General features: G+C 37.1%; 2 protein-coding genes across 11 annotated transcripts in view; one reads left to right on the top strand and one right to left on the bottom strand.

Annotated features, from left to right (window-relative positions):
- Positions 1-19,251, top strand: part of CDK19 (cyclin dependent kinase 19) — a 171,667-nt gene that overhangs the window by 133,523 nt on the left and 18,893 nt on the right. For all 10 annotated transcript variants that reach the window (XR_005022191.1, XR_005022190.1, XR_005022192.1 and 7 more), the window contains one exon: positions 13,890-13,947. Coding sequence is in view for 7 of the 10 variants with exons in the window: in XM_036871869.1 (XP_036727764.1) it covers positions 13,890-13,947 (58 nt within the window). In the remaining 3 variants the exon portion in view is untranslated. The remainder of the gene's footprint in view (positions 1-13,889; positions 13,948-19,251) is intronic.
- On the bottom strand, positions 1,008-1,837 carry LOC118905404 (proteasome maturation protein). The gene has a single exon (XM_036872074.1). It carries the CDS (start codon positions 1,835-1,837, stop codon positions 1,388-1,390), a length of 450 nt encoding a protein of 149 aa, XP_036727969.1. The 3' UTR covers positions 1,008-1,387.

Genomic DNA, 19,251 nt, shown 5'->3' on the forward strand with positions numbered 1-19,251 from the left:
GAGCACTTTGATATTGCTGGGACAAAGCAAAAAAGTAGTGAAAGAAGAGGAAGAAGAAAGAAGTAGGGACCAGATTACAGTGGATCTTAATTGTCACGTTTAGAAGCATGGGTTTTTCCTGTGGTCGGTCAGAGCTGAGCTGGTCAGGTTTTTGCTTAAGAAACACTACTGAGACAGGGATGTGGAGAATTGGTTTGAGGGTGCAGGGATAGCAGCTTTCTCAGGCTGTTACAATGAGCTGGTTGAGAAATGATGAAGGCCTGAATCAGGTCAGAGGTAATCAAGATAGAGAGGGGTGGAGATAGATAAATCTTCAGGAGGTAAGATAATCAGGCCTGAGGATTGGTTAGGTTTTAGGAATAAAGGACAGGTGTTCAGACTTCTGCTTTTGCTGATTGAGTGACTGAGAAGGGAATACTATCAGAAAGAGAGGCAGTGAAGATTCAGTTTGAACAAGTTGAATTTGAGATGATTGTGGAGATAGCCAGCATACAGTTGACATATCTCTAGATATATAGAAGTTTAGAGACCTAGAGGTATAGATTTTGGAGTCATTGGCATATGAGTGATTGTTGAAACCCTGGACTGAATTAAAATTAGGACTTTAAAAAATCTATATTCAGAAGTGAGCTTGGCATATTTCATGGTAAGTGCTTACTCTGGTTTCTTACAATTTCTTTCAAAATTGAGAACTTGCCTACCAAAGGACGATGAATACTGACCATTGGCAATTTTCATTCATTCATTTAATTGTTCATTCATTCAACAAATATTTTTTTAATTGACATCTGCTGATTGTTTTATTTAATTTTTCACTTTAAAAACAAGACCAAAATCAAAACTTCTGAACTTACACTTTTCAACCTGAAAGAATCAAAGAATATAGTTATAATTCTAAAGTAGCATCAATAAAGCAAGTGTTATTCTTATGAGTATTAATGGACTATACTGAAAGAAGGTAAAATATAGTACTCTTATTTTTACTTACTTTGAAATGCTGCCACTGAACAGATGTTTATTCTGAAAGATGCTACTATGAAGTTTGCAGACTCAAATACTGATAATGGTTATTCAAAAGTAAATTTATGGAATAACTAGAAAATAGGCTGAATTGGAACCTGTGGATAGTTTTACGATATTAATTAGCAACATTTTTTTTAAAGACATAGAAGGCTATTTTAATATAAATTAGAAGTTTTAAAACCATCTCCCTTTAGTGCTTTCAGTTATCACATAAACCAAAGACCCAAATAATTTCAAATGATCACAGATACTACTTAGGCAAAAATTCTCATGTGTCAGTACTTTTAATGTTGTGCACATTGAATTATAGTAAAAAACGACTATAAAGATGCAGCCCCTCTATTTCCATGAACAGCACACTGCATTACAGTAAACCGAGCTTATATTCAACCATCAAATGTGGTTCTCCCATTAGTTCACTTTGTGACGGGTCATTAAGAATATCTTCAAATCCAGTAGTCTCATCATTACCCCTCAAGATATCCAGTGAAAGGTTTGAGCTTGGAAGAAATGGAAGACGCTGAACCTGCTGCACTGCCTTGAATTCCATTTGTAGTTTTAGTGGAGCAAATAGACCCTGGATGTTTCTCAGTGTGGAAAAGCTCATTTTATCTTGGTTGAGCTGGAAATTTTTTTCTGATAATTCAAGAGGATGACTGGGCAAAAGTTCATTTTTCACACAAGAAAAACCTTTTCGAAGAAGATCATGACTTTCAAAAGGTCCACTTGCTGAAAGTTCAGTAACTGGAATACTGTCCTTTAGCTGAGATCCAAGTCCTCTGGCATTCACCTTCAACTTGCTCTGCGAACCCATTCAACAAATATTTATTTAATGCTGTATGCCTGGATTTCAGCAGATACATAAAGTGGTGATAGAAATATCTTCCCTGCCCTTTAGGAAGTTGCAGTCACAATAATCAGATTCTCTATATTTTTCAATCTTTTACTATCAATGAAGTTATTTTAAGGGTAAAATTATGATAGACTGATGCTACTTGCAAATGACTATTGTGCTTAAGAAAAAAAGCATGTCTTAGTTCTTTGTCCTGTTTGTTACAATACAGAATCTTATTTGTTCAAGGTGAACAATGCAGAACAGTGTAAAGAAAGGAACATAAACTAAAAATTTTCTCCTGGGAATGTACTTCTGTATCAAATGTGACGAGAGTCATGCCACTTCTGTATTTAAAGAAAACAATAGTTTGTAGCCATTAATATTAGGCTAGCACTGTTCATTGTTCAGAAACTAGTCCAGTTGATATCTGATTGGTTTTTTCCTATTATTCAGGATTGTAGACAGTTGTGTTTGTTTTTCTGTCTTCTTTACTGGTGCTGATGAGAGTCATCTTGTGGGTTTCATATTTTTGTTCCAAATGTCCTGGTGTAGGAAGTGTAAAGCAAATGTAGTAGGATAATTGTATATCTTTAGGCTGTTCTATTTATGATGTGCCAATTAACTGAAATAAATTTAACCCTGTGAAAAAAATTGATTCTATAAAAGGAAAAAGCAAATCTAGAATACATGCAAAACATCATGAATATACATTCAAGAATTAACTAAATTCTGCTAAAATACAGATATTTCAAGAATAATTTCTGAGTAACCATACTGTTTATCACATTAATTCCCTGACTTTTGCCTTTAAAATACAATTTAACTAAAACGAATCCTGCAGCCTTGATTTGTCTGTCCAGTTTTATTGCTGATAACTTGAATATGAGACATCCAACTCCTGCCATTTCTACTGTTTCTATGGTAACTAAAGAGTGCAAACCCAGCAGTATCACTTTCTTTCACAGCTGGCATTTTGTGTTCACAGTAAGAAGAGGGGTTTTAGTAAAGCATAGTCTGTTAACTGGGATGTAACTAGGTCAGAACAATTTTGGTATCCTTTTTTCATTCTTTTAGGTTTGTATGTGTGAGTGTGGGTGTGTGTGCATGAGCTGCAGTTTCCTTTGTTTTTTTAATAGCATATACCTTCACTTAATTAGTCACTGTCAAAGTTAGTCTTTTGAAAATTCAGCATAATATCTGTAAACACAACTCAGTGTGGAATCTTGAGGGTTATATGGAGTTGTTCTGAGACTTGCCCCTAGCCCTGTAGCTCCTTGAGTATTTCCCTTAAGAAGAAAATCGATGTGAAAATGCTTTGAAAAGTTAAATGCATTTTATTTTTATTTATTTATTTTATTTTCCATTATGATTTATTACAGGATATTGAATATAGTTCCCTAAGTTAAATGTATTTTCATGGTGATCATGTTATTTATTTTGTTATTATTGTTATTTTGAAACATCAAGTATCTTATGACCATAACACATTCACTTGTCCTGAAGGGGACAGATAATCCCAGTTAAGGGGTGTGCATTAAAAAATGATTCCCACTGTGATTCTAGATTTTTACTTGACTACAGGAACCCTTCCCTATGGATACTGCCCAAGCTCTGGGTTCCTTTCTCAGACTGTACAAAAGAGCTCACAGTCGCTGCTCCCCTAAACCATGTCACCACTGCTGCTCTCATCTCAGGCCCTACACTTAGAGCTTCCATGGGCTTCAAGTAGATCACGTCAAAGGTAGTCTCTACTGACTTCAGAACTAGCTAGGTCCTCTTTTCTCTCTCTCTCTCTCTATCCCTCTCTATCCTCATTCCATTGTGGTGCTCATATTCATATTCTCTGTTTCCACATAGTGTGACTGCAGGAACTTCTAATAAGAGCTAACAGTGATCCAAGATGAACTTCCTGCTTTTCTCCCATTCAGCAGCTCATAATCTATTTTCATTTCTTATATGAAGCAATTTTTGTTCCCTTATATCATACTTTGTGCTTTTATCTTATATCTTTATTTTAAAAGGATTTAATTCCTAAATCCAAAATTTAGGAATTGTGAACAGTGTAACAAATGGTACATAAAATGGTTTATTTGATGATTTTACAATTTAAAACATTGTTATATCCCAGAGATTCCCATTCTCACTAAGGCCTTGAAAAATGTACTCTAAATCTGCCTTTACCTTTTTTCCACTTATTTGGGTCTCATTTACTGTGTCTAGCTTCTGTAGATGCACAGAAATTATTTTTTCTGAGTCACCAACGACCTTCTAATTGTCCCAAAGTTGCCTCTTCTCAGCTTTCATTCTGTTGCACCTGAAGGCTACCTCTTCCTTTTTAAACTCTTAGCTTCTAGAACCCTATGCTGACTGTTTTCTTACCTTGGATGCTGTTTCGCCAGTTCTTTCATTGGCTCTTGTTCTTCTACCCTTTATTCCTCTCAGCATTATTTCTTTCTTATATTTTTAAAATACCATTTATCTAATTGTAAACAATACCAAGATATACAAAATCAAACATTATGGAAATATATAATGTAGTAGAAAATGATAATCTCTCCAAACCCTGCTATCAGAGATTGGGCAGGCTATATATAAAATAAATTATGCAATTTGTAAAAATTACGGGTAAGATAGATAATACAGCAAAACGATGCTAATTCCAGTCCTGAAAAACCTAGTCTCTCCGAGTCCCCACGTCATTCTGTATGACCGGCACCCCTCCCTGACCTTTGCCCCACCCCTCCTCTGCTGCCCCTGGGCTAACTCCCCTCCTCTCACGTTGACTGCAGCCGCATTGACCTCCTTGCTCTTTCTCCAGTGAGCCAGGCTGCCAGCTCACCAAGGTTTTTCCCCACTGCTCCGAACACCATGATCTTGCTCTGCTGCAAATCGCGAGGCAGCCGTCATCAGCTCTCAGAGCACAGGCTTGACAGTGCTCAAGAACCCATCCAGTTCTGCTACCCAAATGACTCGTGCCAAAAGCAGAACCACTGGAAACAGCAAGCAGGCCCTGCCTAGGGTTTCCTTCTCTTTAGACTCATCAGTGCCTTATCACTCCGTTCTCCCCGATGCCCACTGTTCTCCTTAGCGTGTCTCTGCTTTACCTGCCTCAAGCCTTTCAAGTTGCTCTTCCCTTGTTACTGCACTTTCTTCAGGTCTTATCCCAGATGTTACCTTCTCAAAGAGGCATTATGTAAGTAATTTAAAATTATGCTTAGGGCTTCCCTGGTGGCGCAGTGGTTAAGAATCCGCCTGCCAATGCAGGGGACACGGGTTCGAGCCCTGGTCCGGGAAGATCCCACATGCCACAGAGCAACTAAGCCTGTGCGCCACAACTACTGAGCCTGCGCTCTAGAGCCTGCGCTCTAGAGCCTGCGTGCCACAACTACTGAGCCTGCGTGCCACAAATACTGAAGCCCACGCTCCTAGAACCCATGCTCCGCAATGAGAAGCCTGTGCATCGCAATGAAGAAGTAGCCCCTGCTGCTGAAACTAGAGAAAAGCCCACGTGCAGCAACAAAGACCCAGTGCAGCCAAAAATAAAATAAAATAAAATAAATAAATTAAAAAAAAAAAATTATGCTTAAATAATGTTGAAAATAACACCCTGCCAACCCACTCCCAACAGTACCTATCCCCATTCCTTGCTTTATATATTATCTTACAAAGCATAACAGTCAAGAGCCTATCACTTAACTCAATAACTGGAATGTTACCAATAGCTTGCTTCTATATATGTTTTCTCCCTCATCCTGTCCTCTTAACTCCTCCCAAGAGGTAACAAATATCCCGAATTTTGAACCTATTATTCACTCCTTTTAAAAAATAGGTTTATCACATTTGTACATATGCCTAAACAGAACATTTTTTAGCTTTGCTCGGTTTTAAGTTTTATGAAAATGGCATCCTGCTGTATATAGTCTTCTAAAACCTGCTTTTTTTTCTCTCAACATAATGCTTCCAAGATCTGAACAGTTTTTACTTTTATTTGTAATTCAGTGATTTTCACTGCTGTTTTAAAATTCATTGTGTGACTCCACCACAATTAATTTCTCCATTTTCCTATTGGCTAGAAATTTGGGTTGCGTCCCGATTTTTTTTTTTATTACAAACTGTGCTGCTATGAACATTCTTTGGTGTTTCTAAAAACGGAATTACTGAGTCAAAGGGTATGCAATTGTTCAGTTTTACAAGATGATGCCAAATTGTTTTCCAAAGAAGTTGTACCAATTTATTCTCCCACCAGCAGTGTATTGGAGTTCCCCTGACCTACTTCCTACTCAGCTGTTCTTAATTTTTAACTAATCTACTAGGTGTAAAATGGTATCTCACTGTGATTTTAATTTGCATTTTCCCCATTATTGATGAGGTATAGCATCTTTTCATATGCTTAGTGGTTAAACATTTTCTTCTTTTTGTTAAATCCCTGTTCGGACATTTTGTCCATTTTTCTGTTAGTTTGTTTTTCATATTGATTTGTAGGAGTTCTTTATTCTGGATACTAAACCTTTGTTACTGATAAGTGTTGCAAATACTTCTGCCTGTTTGTGCTTTGTCTTTTTATTTTCCTTATCTTTGATAATTGGAAGTTATTTTAATAGACAAATTTATCAGTCTTTTCTCTTATGGTTATTCTTTGTATCTTGTTTAAGAAATTCTTCCTCACCTCAGAAAGATATTCTTGAATTTTTTTTTTTCCTGCAAAGTTTTAAAGTTTTGCTTTTCACATTTAATTCCTTAATCCTCCTGAAATTGTTGTTTATATGATATGAGGTGAGGATTCATTTTACTTATTTTTTTCCCGTTTGGATAACCTGTTGTGCCAGCACCATTTATTGATTAGTTCTTCCTTTCTCCACTGACCTGAAGTTCTCTCTCAGTATCGTGGTTCCATCTGGGTTCTCCATTCTCTCTCATTGATCAGTTTGTCTATCCCTGTACTAGAACTACACTGTTTAATCACTATAGCTTTAAAATAAATCTTGATCTAATGTTTTGAGCCAGATTCCTCTCCTCATCCCCTACCCCTAACACTTTGTGAATATCTTGGCTATTCTTAGCTCTCTGCTCTTTCACATACATTTTAAAATCAGCTTTTCAAGTTCCACAAGGAAACTCTGATGGAATTTTGATTGAAATTGCATTGAATATACAGATAAGTATTGGGAGAATTGATGTCTTTACTATATTGAGTCTTCTTATCTATTAACATGAGCTCTTAATTTATTTAGAGCTTCTTAATATCATTTAAAACAAGGTTTCAAGGTGTTCTGTATAAAAATCTTGTAAATCTTTTGATATATTTATTCCTAGGCACCTTATAGTTTTTTGTTGTTGTTGCTATAGAAATGCTGCCTTTGAAAAATTATATTTCCTAGCTTTTTTTTTTCTGATATACAGAAATACAGTTGGCTTGTTCATATTGTTCAAGTAGCCAGATGTTCTAAACTCTCTTACTTTTGCTAATAATTTGCCTGTAAATACTTTTTTCGATGTAGATAATTATATTATCGGAAAATAACAGTAGTTTTATTTCTACCTTTCTAATGCATATGTCTTTAATTATTGTTTTATATACTAGACTTATAGTACAGTGTTGATTTTAGAAGTGTTAATAGTGGGTATTCTTACATTATTCCTGATTTTAAAGGGAATGATTTCAATGTTTCTTTCTTAGTTTTTGATACATACCCATTATCAGGTTAAGGAAGTTTTTTCTACTCTAACTTGCTTAGAGTTTTTATCATGACTGGGTGTTAAATTTTATGAGCTGCTTTTTCAGCCTCTATCAAGATAATTAAATTATTTTTCTTTTTTAATCTGACACTGTGGTGATGGACTTATATAGATTTTCTTATATTAAGCCATCCTGGCATTCCTTTTTCTGGACTTGGCTTATTACTATTTTGTTTAATATTTTTGAGTGGAGTTGGCCTGAAGTTTTTCTTATACTTTGTTTGGTTTTGCTATCAAGGTTATACTGGCTTTCTAGAATGTGTTGGGAGTATTCCCTCTTCTATTCTCTGAAAATGTTTGAATTGAATTGAAACAATCTTCACTGAAAATTTGGAGAACTTGCCTCTGTGATCATCTGTTTTCTTGGTAGCAAGATTTTTTTTTTTTAACATCTTTATTGGAATATAACTGCTTTACAATGGTATGTTAGTTTCTGCTTTATAACAGAGTGAATCAGCTATACATATACATATATCCCCATGTCTCCTCTCTCTTGCGTCTCCCTCCCCCCTCCCTATCCCACCCCTCTAGGTGGTCACAAAGCACTGAGCTGATCTCCCTGTGCTATGCGGCTGCTTCCCACTAGCTATCTGTTTTACATTTGGTAGTATATATAAGTCCATACCACTCTCTCACTTTGTCCCAGCTTACCCTTTGGTAGCAAGATTTTTAAGTACAGTTTTAATTTATTTACTACTTCTTGGTTTCTTCAGGTTTTCTAATTCATTTTGAGTCAATTTGTAGGTTACAGTTTCTTGAATTTGCCTATTTTGTATATATTTTTAAATTAATAGATACAGTTTTTTAATAGGGTTCTTTTATCTTTCTAACCTCCACTGAATCTATAGTTATGTTCCTTTTTTTAATTTGTAATATCGTCTATTTGCACCTTCTCTCCTTTTGATGTAGTTGTCCTAAAGGCTTCATAAATCCTTTCTTGTTCATAAATTCCTGCCCTTAACCTTTATCTTTATACTTCTACTTTCTTTTGTTTTAGTCTGTTGAATTTTGTTTTGTTTTGTTTTAACTTCTTAACTTAGGCACATAATTATTTTCAGCCTTTCTTCCTAACATAAATATTTAAGGCTATACATTTCCTTTGTAAGTTCCACAGGTTTTGATAGGTCGTACTTTAATTATTCCACTTCTGAGTATTTTAAATTTCTTCATACTTTCTCCTTTTACCTTTGAATAATTTAGAGGTATTTTTACATTTCCAAATATATGGAGTTTTAGATTTATACTTTTGTAATTGACTTTTTTTTTTTTTTTGGCTGCATTGGGTCTTCATTGCTGTGCGTGGGCTTTCTCTAGTTGTGACGAGTGTGGGCTTTTCATTGAGGTGGCTTCTCTTGTTGCGGAGCATGGGCTCTAGGCATGCGAGCTTCAGTAGTTGCAGCACGTGGGCTTAGTAGTTGCGGCACACGGGCTTTAGTAGTTGCAGAGCGTGGGCTCAGTAGTTGTGGCGTGCAGGCTCTAGGGCACATGGGCTTCAGTAGTTGCAGAGCGCAGGCTCAGCAGTTGTGGCGCACAGGCTTAGTTGCTCCACGGCAAGTGGGATCTTCCTGGACCAGGGATCGAACCTGTGTCCCCTGCATTGGCAGGCTGATTCTTAACCACTGCACCACCAGGGAAGTCCTTGTAATTGACTTTTAACTTAATTTCATTGTGGTCAGAGAACATAGTCTGTTTGATAACAATTCCTTGAAACTTCTTGAGACCTGCTAGTACACTAACAACATTTGTAAACATTCCATGTATGCTTGAAAAAAAAATGTGTATTCTCTAATTATTGGGTAAAAAGTTGTATATATGCCTGTTAGATCAACTTTGTTAATTGTGTCCTTTGGATGGTCTATATCTTACTAATCTTTTGTCTGCTTGACATATCAATTATTGAGAAAAGTTTGTTATCCTTGGTCTTTTCCCTCCCTGAAATTATATCAAATACATATATATTTCAAGTACATAATGAGTTTTAGGAGTGTTCTCTCTTCCTGGTGAATTGAATCTTGTATCATTACATGGTGACCATCTCTACTCCTAATAATGCTTTTGTCTTAAAAGCTATTTTGTCTGACATTACTATAGTTGATTCTTTTAGCAGTTTGCCTGCTCTATCTTTTAATAGCCTTTTACTTTCAGCTTTTATGGTCCTTCCACTTAGATGGATCTCTTGTAAATAGTATGTGAATGGATTAAAGTATGCTTTTAGCAGGGAAATGTATTGTTTTAGTCCTTAGGCCTAAGTTAGGAAGTTTTTCCTACAGAGAGGGTTTCCTTTTGCTTCTTCTGGTTTACTTTAGTCCCCATGGGAGTCTTGACTGATTGTCAGGTAACAGGCTCAGTTTCTTCACCTTGCTGGTGGTCCAGGGTTCAGTGTCCCCAGTGAAGTGTGTTACTGGCATCTGCTCCCAGGTCCATCCTGCCTTTCCTTCCTTCTCCAGCCCTTATTTGGGGGTGTGGCCGGGGTTGTTGTAGATATCCCTTATCTCAGTGGTTCCCTAGACTTTTTGGCACCAGGGACCAGTTTCTTGGAAGACAGTTTTTCCACAGATTGGGGTGGGGAGGATGGTTCAGGCGGTAATGTGAGCGATGGGGATTGATGGGGAGCGATGGGGAGCGGCAGATAAAGCTTTGCTCACTTGCCTGCCGCTCACCTCCTGCTGTGCAGCCGGACTGGTACTGGTCTGCGGCCCGGGGGTTGGGGACCCCTGCCTTATCTCTTGTGAGAACAAGGATCCTTCAAGGAATGTTTCTTAGGCAGCATATATATCGTTGTTCTGTAATGGCAGGGTCTCCTAGAGCACCTACTCAACCATAATACCAGATGCGGAAATCTCTTTGTGTTCTCCTTATTTAATTGTTTTCCACAGTACTTACCAATACTGATGTACTATACATTTGTTATTTATTGCCCTTCTCTTCCCACTAGAATGTAAGCTCCATGAGGTCAAGGATCTTGCCTGGTTTTGTTTACTACTATATCTCTAGCATCTAAATCACTGCTAGATACTCAATCAATATTTGTTGAATGAGTGACTATGGAGGGTAGTGAAGGCGGTGCAAAAAAAGCAATACCAAATCTTGAACTTTTACCTTGAAATGCTCTTATGTGTTGCTCCGTGACCATTGTCACAAGTTAGGGACCCCTTACTTTTCCCTTGACTATTGTAGCCCACTTCCAGCTGGTCTCTGTCTCTACTTTGTGGTCCATCTTTCCTTCTCAGTTCATCCTTCACAGTGCTACCAGAGTTTTTTCCTAAATATAGATCTGATTATCTCACTGTCTTGTCTCGGCTTAGCCTATAGCGTAAATTGTAGTTTCTTTAATGTGACGTTTAATTTCCAACATAGTTCCTAGCCTTATTTCTACACTGAACATTCTATGCTCTAGTCATAATCAAAATACTTGTAGGCTCTCCCCGTATGTCATGTCCGTGGGTTTTCTTTGTGACCAGGCTCTTACTTTTAGGATTCTCTAAGCCTGAAAAGTCATTCTTCTGTTTATGCTTATCAAAATCTTAGTCATTCTTAAATTCATCTAAAGTCACCTCCTTCCTAAAGACTATCCTGATACTCACTGGGAAGAATGATCTATTCCTGGCAATTTATTTTGCTGTTTTGGTACTTTCTGTAATCTGCCTTGTACTCTAAAAAGTATTCTGTCTGTCTTTCCCTACTAGATATTAAGCTCCTTGAAGTCAAGGGCTTCATGTTTTATTTCTGTTTGTTTCCTGAAAGTCTGCAGGACAGTGTTTTATACATAATGGATCTTTGATAAATAGTTGTTAAACTTGAATTTTGAAGGTTTGTTTTTTTGTCTGATTTTATTTTTCTCTTTCTGCTACAGTAAACTAATCTTGTCTCATGTCTTCAATTATCACACTCCAGTGACAATAACTTTCAAATCTAAATCTTTGTGTTTCCCTGGTGGCACAGTGGTTAAGAATCCGCCTGCCGGGCTTCCCTGGTGGCGCAGTGGTTGAGAGTCTGCCTGCCAATGTAGGGGACACGGGTTCGAGTCCTGGTCTGGGAGGATCCCACATGCCACGGAGCAACTGGGCCCGTGAGCCACAATTACTGAGCCTGCGCGTCTGGAGCCTGTGCTCTGCAACGGGAGAGGCCACGATGGTGAGAGGCCCGCGCACCGCGATGAAGAGTGGCCCCCGCTTGCCGCAACTAGGGAAGGCCCTCACACAGAAACGAAGACCCAACACAGCCATAAATAAATAAATTAATTAAAAAAAAAAAAAAAAAAAAAGAATCCACCTGCCAATGCAGGGGACACAGGTTTGAGCCCTGGTCCAGGAAGTTCCCACATGCTATGGAGCAACTAAGCCCATGTGCCACAACTACTGATCCTGCGCTCTAGAGCCCACGAGCCACAACTACTGAGCCCGCGTGCTGCAACTACTGAAGCCCATGCACCTAGAGCCCGTGCTCCGCAACAAGAGAAGCCACCACAATGAGAAGCCCGCGCACTGCAACGAAGAGTAGCCCCCGCACCGCAACTAGAGAATGCCCGCATGCAGCAGTGAAGATCCAACGCAGCCAAAAATAAATAAATAAAATATAAATTTATTTTTAAAAAAATCTAAATCTTCCTATTTCCACTCCCCTGGCTAGTACAACTAGGCCTCTCACATCACTCAAACTCAATGTGCCATCTCTTTCTCTTTGTTATTCCCCCTCCCAAATCAGTACCTCTCATAAATTTTCTATCACAAGGGCATCATTCTTCCAGTCCCATAAACTCAAAACGTTAATGAAACCTTTATCACCCTTTGTCTTAATCTTCTGCCTTCAACTATTCACAAAGTCCTGTTAATTCCTCCTTTAAAATGTTCCTCAGCTCCATAACTCCCTCTTCATTTCAGCTGAGAAGTCCTTGGATGAAGTACTTATCACCTCACACCCAGTTCTGATACCTCCGTCTTTCCTGTAATCTCACTGCCTGTAATATGTATAAAGGTCCGATTACTTCACCTGGCAATTAAGACTCTGCAGGGTCTAGGTTCATTCTACCACCTCCAACATGAGTCCTCTGCCTTCTGTCAAGTCAGACTTATTACTCTCTCCTAAGCTTACTTCATTCATAGCCCTTACCTTTCTTCTGCTCTGCCATTCTAGCTTCTGTTCATTTTTCAGGATCTGGATAATGGACATTGCCGCTGCCCCACCTCCAGTGAACATTTCCCTTAACGATGGAAACTCTTGTTAATCAGTTCCTTCTTTGAACTTTTTTTTTCTTTAATGCTTATTGTTTTCATTGAAACTTTAAAAAGAGCTGGAAAATTGGAAGAGATCTTAAAAGTAATCTAGTTTAACCTCTAACCCAAGATCTCAGTCCTCTCCATAACTCATAATTAGCATTAGCTTCTAGAATTATACAAAACTTCTGATATTTCTTTCTACTTATGTAGTGAGCATCTGGAGGTTAGGAACTTGGTTTACTGTGCTTTTATTTTTCCTCTTAATTCTTAGTATGGTTAGTATGGTTCTTTCTCCCTAGAAGACACTAAAAATATATTCATTGATTAAATAAATGAATCATAAATTTTTCTCTCCAAAGAGTTTACAGAGGAGACTTACTTGCCCAAAAGCGTGTATCTTCACAGTTTTTCTGTTTCCAAATGTCTACAAAAAAGGATGACTTAAAAGACGCGGGATACATTTGCAGCCTACTCTTTTCTTTATATAGCTCTGTATTAGCCTTGGTTTTTATTTTCCTACATCTTGAGATCATATTTGGAATTTCTCACTTTTGCATGAACTATGGCTGAAAATGTGTATGAATTTTAATGGAGTCTGCTGAATGTTGACCATGTTTTCCTATAGTAGCTTAGAAATATTTAGCAAGGAATATTCCACTTGATTCATTTAAATGAAGGTAGTTATATTGTGGCTGGAAATTTTATGTAAAAATTTTCAACCACAAAAGCCCTTTATTGTGGGCAGCAATAGGACAGCTTATAATTTGTGCAGGTTTAAGAATTATTATTACTCATTACTTTTGTGGGGTAAATAGAAATGACAGCTTTAATTCCTTTGTGATTTTTTGTATGATATGATTTTGAAAATAAGATGTTTCTATAGCAAGGATGTTTTTGGAAAGTTAGTGCTAACTTCAAGTATGTCAAATGCTTTAACTATATAGAGGGTACTTGATATTCAATTATAGTTTTGATGAAAATCCAAAAGTGATATTTTCATATTATAAGAACTTTTTTCCATTTTAGAGCATGTCAAAAGAATAAATATAGTAATTTGAATGCTCTATTTTTATTTCTAGAAACCAGCAAATATCCTAGTAATGGGAGAAGGTCCTGAGAGGGGGAGAGTCAAAATAGGTAGGTAATTATTTCTAAAATAATTTACTAAGAAACTGAAGTGACTGCAAAGATGTTTTCCCTTTTTAATACTCTTATTTAAGTAGTTAATTTAAAAATTAATTCCTCATAATATTTGTAGAAAAGATGTTGGGAAATGTAGATAGATAGTTTGTAAAATCCCTCAGATTTATTCCCAAAATAAGGCTCTATAATTCTAAGCTGAAGCAAGCAAAAACTTCATTCCCATACAATACCCCGAGCATGTGTTTATGCTACTATTACTGTCCTGCACAGTCACCCTAAACATAATCTCTGAATCTTACTTTTGTCTCAGCTTTACCAAATGTTGTTTCCCGGAATACATCCCTCCCACCCTGACCTAGTACATACAGATCTTCACAGATACCTCCCCCCGCCCTCCCCTCCCTCCACCACATGTCCTGTGCCAGGTACTAACATACCTTTTCCAAATGAATGTATATGTCTATAGACTCTCTTGCTTGCCAGTCTTAGATTAAGGCACTGGCAGAAGTCTTGCCTCTGTATTAAAAGTTTCTTTGCAACTTGAAAGTTCTGAAAGAAATTGGCATCATTTATACCTATGACATATTTGGGGAGAAAATGAGCTAAGAAATGCTTTGTTCTAATTTCTTATAATAGAACTTAACATTTATTGAATGTCCAATGCTTTTTAGAAAGATCTTAAAGTAAATTTTGTTTCATCAACCTGCTTTCTTTGCTGTTAGAATATTTCATGCTCAAAGTGATGCGGAATTGTGCTAACTTGACGTACTACAAATTCATTGTCCTGCTTCAACCAAGCGTGCCCTGCTGCTTGGTTTTCTAGTTCTTCAATTAATTCACTAGCCCAGTTCCCGAAGAAGCTGTTCTAAACCAACTTTTCTTTCTTTAAACCTCTACTCTGAGTTTACTGAGATTGAGTCATAAAAAAATTCTGTTGATGTTAGTTAAGAACCCAGGTAGCTGCTTTCCTTCCCTTTCCACTTTCCTTCCTCCTCCCTCCTCCCTCCCATCCCCTTTCTACCACTCCTCACTTTTCTGTTTCACTCTCACACTTTTACTTGGAGGCATTTATTGATTACCTAGTTTTTGCTAGACCCTCATGAAAGGGAAATAAAGGATAGTCCTTCTATGGGGGATACTAAGATAGATACTTTCAAACGTTATCTCATTTGCTTTACACAACCACCCTCTATGGTAGATACTGCAGATAAGGAAAGCTGGATTTAGAGAGACTGTAGCTTACTCAGCCTTTCAAAGGAAGAACTTGAATTCCAAGTCTGGGGTCTCTTTCCCTTCAAACACTGCTACCTAGTGATATCGGAGTTATCTGGTATGACCTCACTGACCACTTTTTGTCAGCACAGCTCTGCCTTTCAAACAGTCTCAGAGAAAGAGTGACTCTTTCTCCTAAGTCCTATCTGATGTCCTTCCTAGCTTCTAAGTATCTCCTGCTGTACTTGAGCCCTTCCTATTACAGTATCTCCATTCTCCCCTACTCAAGTTTCTCCTCTTCACCTTTAAACATTCATAATCCTCACCCCAATTTTTTTTTTAACATCTTTATTGGAGTATAATTGCTTTACATTGTTGTGTTAGTTTCTGCTGTATAACACAGTGAATCAGCTATATGTATACATATATCCCCATATCCCCTCCCTCTTGCATCTCCCTCCCACCCTCCCTATCCCACCCCTCTAGGTGGTCACAAAGCACCGAGCTGATCTCCCTGTGCTATGCAGCTGCTTCCCACTAGCTACCTATTTTATATTTGGTAGTGTGTGTGTGTCAGTGCTACTCTCTCACTTCGTCCCAGCTTACCCTTCCCCCTCCCCGTGTCCTCAAGTCCATTCTCTACGTCTGTGTCTTTATTCCTGTCCTGCCCCTAGGTTCTTCAGAACCTTTTTTTTTTTTTTAGATTCTATATATATATATGTTAGCATACAGTATTTGTTTTTCTCTTTCTGACTTACTTCACTCTGTATGACGGTCTCTAGGTCCATCCACTTCACTACAAATAACTCAATCTCGTTTCTTTTTATGGCTGAGTGATATTCCATCGTACATATGTGCCATATCTTCTTTATCCATTCATCTGTCGATGGACACTTAGGTTGCTTCCATATCCTGGCTATTGTAAATAGAGCTGCAGTGAACATTGTGGTACATGACTCTTTGTATTATGGTTTTGTCAGGGTATATGCCCAGTAGTGGGATTGCTGGGTCGTATGGTAGTTCTATTTTTAGTTTTTTAAGGAACCTCCATACTGTTCTCCATAGTCCTCACCCCAGTTTAACATAACTTTTCTCATATCCATTTTGTTTTCTTTACCATTTGTTCAGTTTTTCCCCTTGTTCCTCCACTTCTAAAATACATGATGTTTACGCATTGGTTTCAGTTACCCTAATTTGTTATTATCTGACGTCTTAATTCCGTCCCTCTATTGAAACTGCTCTCTAAAAGGCCATCTATGATCTCTGTCTTACCAAATCTAGTGGCCTGTGTTTAGTTGTTGTTTTCCTTTATTGTCTTGTTATTTGTTCTTCTGGCTAGTCTGGCCTTGTGACCGTCTTTTCCTTTGGTCTATATGACATCATGTAATTCTATCTACTACTTTTGCTGTTACTTCTGTATTTTATTCATTTTTGCCTCTTATTCCTATTATCCTTTTGTTTCAAGACAGCCTAGGCACTGGCTTGGGACATGGCCTCCCTCTACAATTACTTTTTTAGGGAATTGATAAGTTGTGGCCTCAAAAGCTTGGGTTCTATGAACATGATTCTAAGATCTGGATCTCAAATTCTATTCTCTCACCCTAGATGAAATGTTTATCTCTATTTGGATGTTCTGCTGGCAACCTATATTGTATTAATTCCAAACCAAATTCATCATCATCATCTTATACTCTCCCATGCTGTACCAGTCATCACATTTATCCCAGTCACCAAACTTAATGTCTTCTTACTCTCCCAAATAGTCCTACTACTCCTCAACATAAACTCTGTATTCTAGCCAGGCCAGTTAATTGCCTTATTGTTAAGAGTTTTAGGATTATAATTCTATCCAAGATTAGAGATAAAATCACGGTTAAAAGTAAGCAATAATTGGTATTAAAGGTCTAGTGAACAATTAATCTAGTTGATTAAATTGTTTTTAAATTTTGTTTTAATAGCACATTATTTTTTAAAAAAATCAGTAATGCTCTGATGTCTATGCTTCACACTTTATAACAGTTCTTTTTTGACTGAAAGGGAAAGTATAGTCAAGTGGAAAACATACTGTACCCTTCCCTGTATCTGAGGCTTCCCCTCCCCAGCAACCTGAAGACTTTCAGGCCTTACCTAAAATGCTCATCGCCGCCTTTACTGTTCACAATGATCCATCCTTCAGAATCCAGCTCAAGTTCCACTTGTGATTTAGTCCACTCCTACAAATGTTTATCACACATTGTTCCAGGTAAAACTGTGAAGGAGACATAACCTCTTCCCTCAAGGGACTTCAAGTCTAGTAGAAACCAGCAGCAACTCTCCTTTAGTCTTACAGTACTTATCCTTTTTATTTTTATCTACTCCATGTATTTTGTCATCTCACCTTCATGTAAGCTCCTTGGCAGTAGACATTGCCTTCTGCTGCTTTTCTGTCATTTGATACTGTCTAATTAGCACCCACACCAGAATTTTACTACCCCTGTCTGTTGAATTGAACAATTTCACTCATATCTAACTGTAGGAAAATAGGTGTTAGGAATGTTTAGGCTAATTACCTTTTGTCTAAATTAGTAATTATTTGAAAAATGGTTTGAAACTCCTTTAAAGTTCATACAATAGATGGGAATTGTTTTTAAGAATATCTATTGTTTCGTCTGGCCTTGATTTCATTTTTCAGTGAATAGATGTGGCTTATATAAAACTAAGAAGGTGGAGAATAAGGGGAGAAATACTGGCTTTAGCCTTTACTTAAAAATAGCATGCTTTTCAATGTATGAAAGAGTATTCCATCATATTACTTTGCCATCAGCAACAATCAGCATTTACTAAATATATAGAGCAGTGCTTTGAAGTAGGTGTAATATTGGTAGAATGGTTTTGAATATTTGCATTTGCTATAGGGAAATTTGCTTAAGAAAGTGTAGGTATCAGCATAGGCATCCTTGAGTAGCTTTATTTTTTAAGACCTGGGTCCTCCAAAGCATTCTCAGAAAGTCTTGTAAATTATTCAAACTCTAAAGAAACAAAATCACTGTAAATTAAAAATTTAATGTATATCATAGCATATTGGTTTTAGATTAAATGATACTTTGTAGTTGAAACTTTAGTGTACTATTTGTGCATTGTATAGTATACTAGCGACCCTTAACAATCAAAATATACTGTGTATATTATATATTTCATATTGTAGAGGTTTATCATTTTTGTGATTTTTGCCTTTGTGACATGCAGTTATCATATGTATAATCTATTGGATATCAGTTCCATGGTTAAGAATGTAGCTGCTAAATTGTAACATGCTTTTTGTTTGTACTGGCATTTTCATTTCCTATCCCTGTGACTCTGGGCAAGTCATTGAACTGCTTTGGGCCTTAGATTCTTCATCACAGAAGTGTGGCAGGGGCAGTACTTATTAAACCAGCATTCTTATGAGGATTAGACGAAGTGATTTATGATGTATGTGAAAATCATTTGTAAACTCCGAAGTGCTTTATAGGTATAAGGTATTTATTCTTTAGGAAATCTTAAGAAAATTAGTCACCAACACCTTATTATAGTAATAGTCTTTTTACTACTTTTGTGTACCTCTAATATTTTAGTTAGCTTTGGTACAGACCTTTGTTAAATGCTGAATTATAACATTCTCTCTTATGTGTTCTATATATGTTCTTGGAAACATGTATGTGATGTGCTGGTAACTATACAACAACTGGCTCTCTGGGGGAATAACCCCCAATTTGTAGCATTTGCTGTTTTCCATGATATAAATACTCCCACCATAGCCAATTTCAAGCCACAAACATGACATTACTGAACACTGAGTTCAAAAGATGTGTATAAATCGGCTCTGCTGGGTCCATAAGAGCCAACCAACTCTAGCACACACTGAACTAAGATATAGTCAGGTTTTTTTTCGATATATAGGCATACAGAAGTCATAATTAATCATGGAAACTTTTAGACTATTTTCTATTTTAAAAATATTTAAGAATATTATTCTGTCTCTGAAAGCCAGGAATCTGAAGTAGGACCTGGATTTTAATTCTGACTCTGTAGTTACTAGTTCTATGACCTTGGACAAGTCAGAATATC

Source organism: Balaenoptera musculus, chromosome 12 (genome assembly GCF_009873245.2).
Source record: "Balaenoptera musculus isolate JJ_BM4_2016_0621 chromosome 12, mBalMus1.pri.v3, whole genome shotgun sequence".
Lineage (NCBI taxonomy): Eukaryota > Metazoa > Chordata > Mammalia > Artiodactyla > Balaenopteridae > Balaenoptera > Balaenoptera musculus.

Coding starts and splice junctions, on each gene's coding strand:
- LOC118905404 (XM_036872074.1), bottom strand. CDS start 1,837: ATGGGTTCGCAGAGCAAGTTGAAGGTGAATGCCAGAGGACTTGGATCT.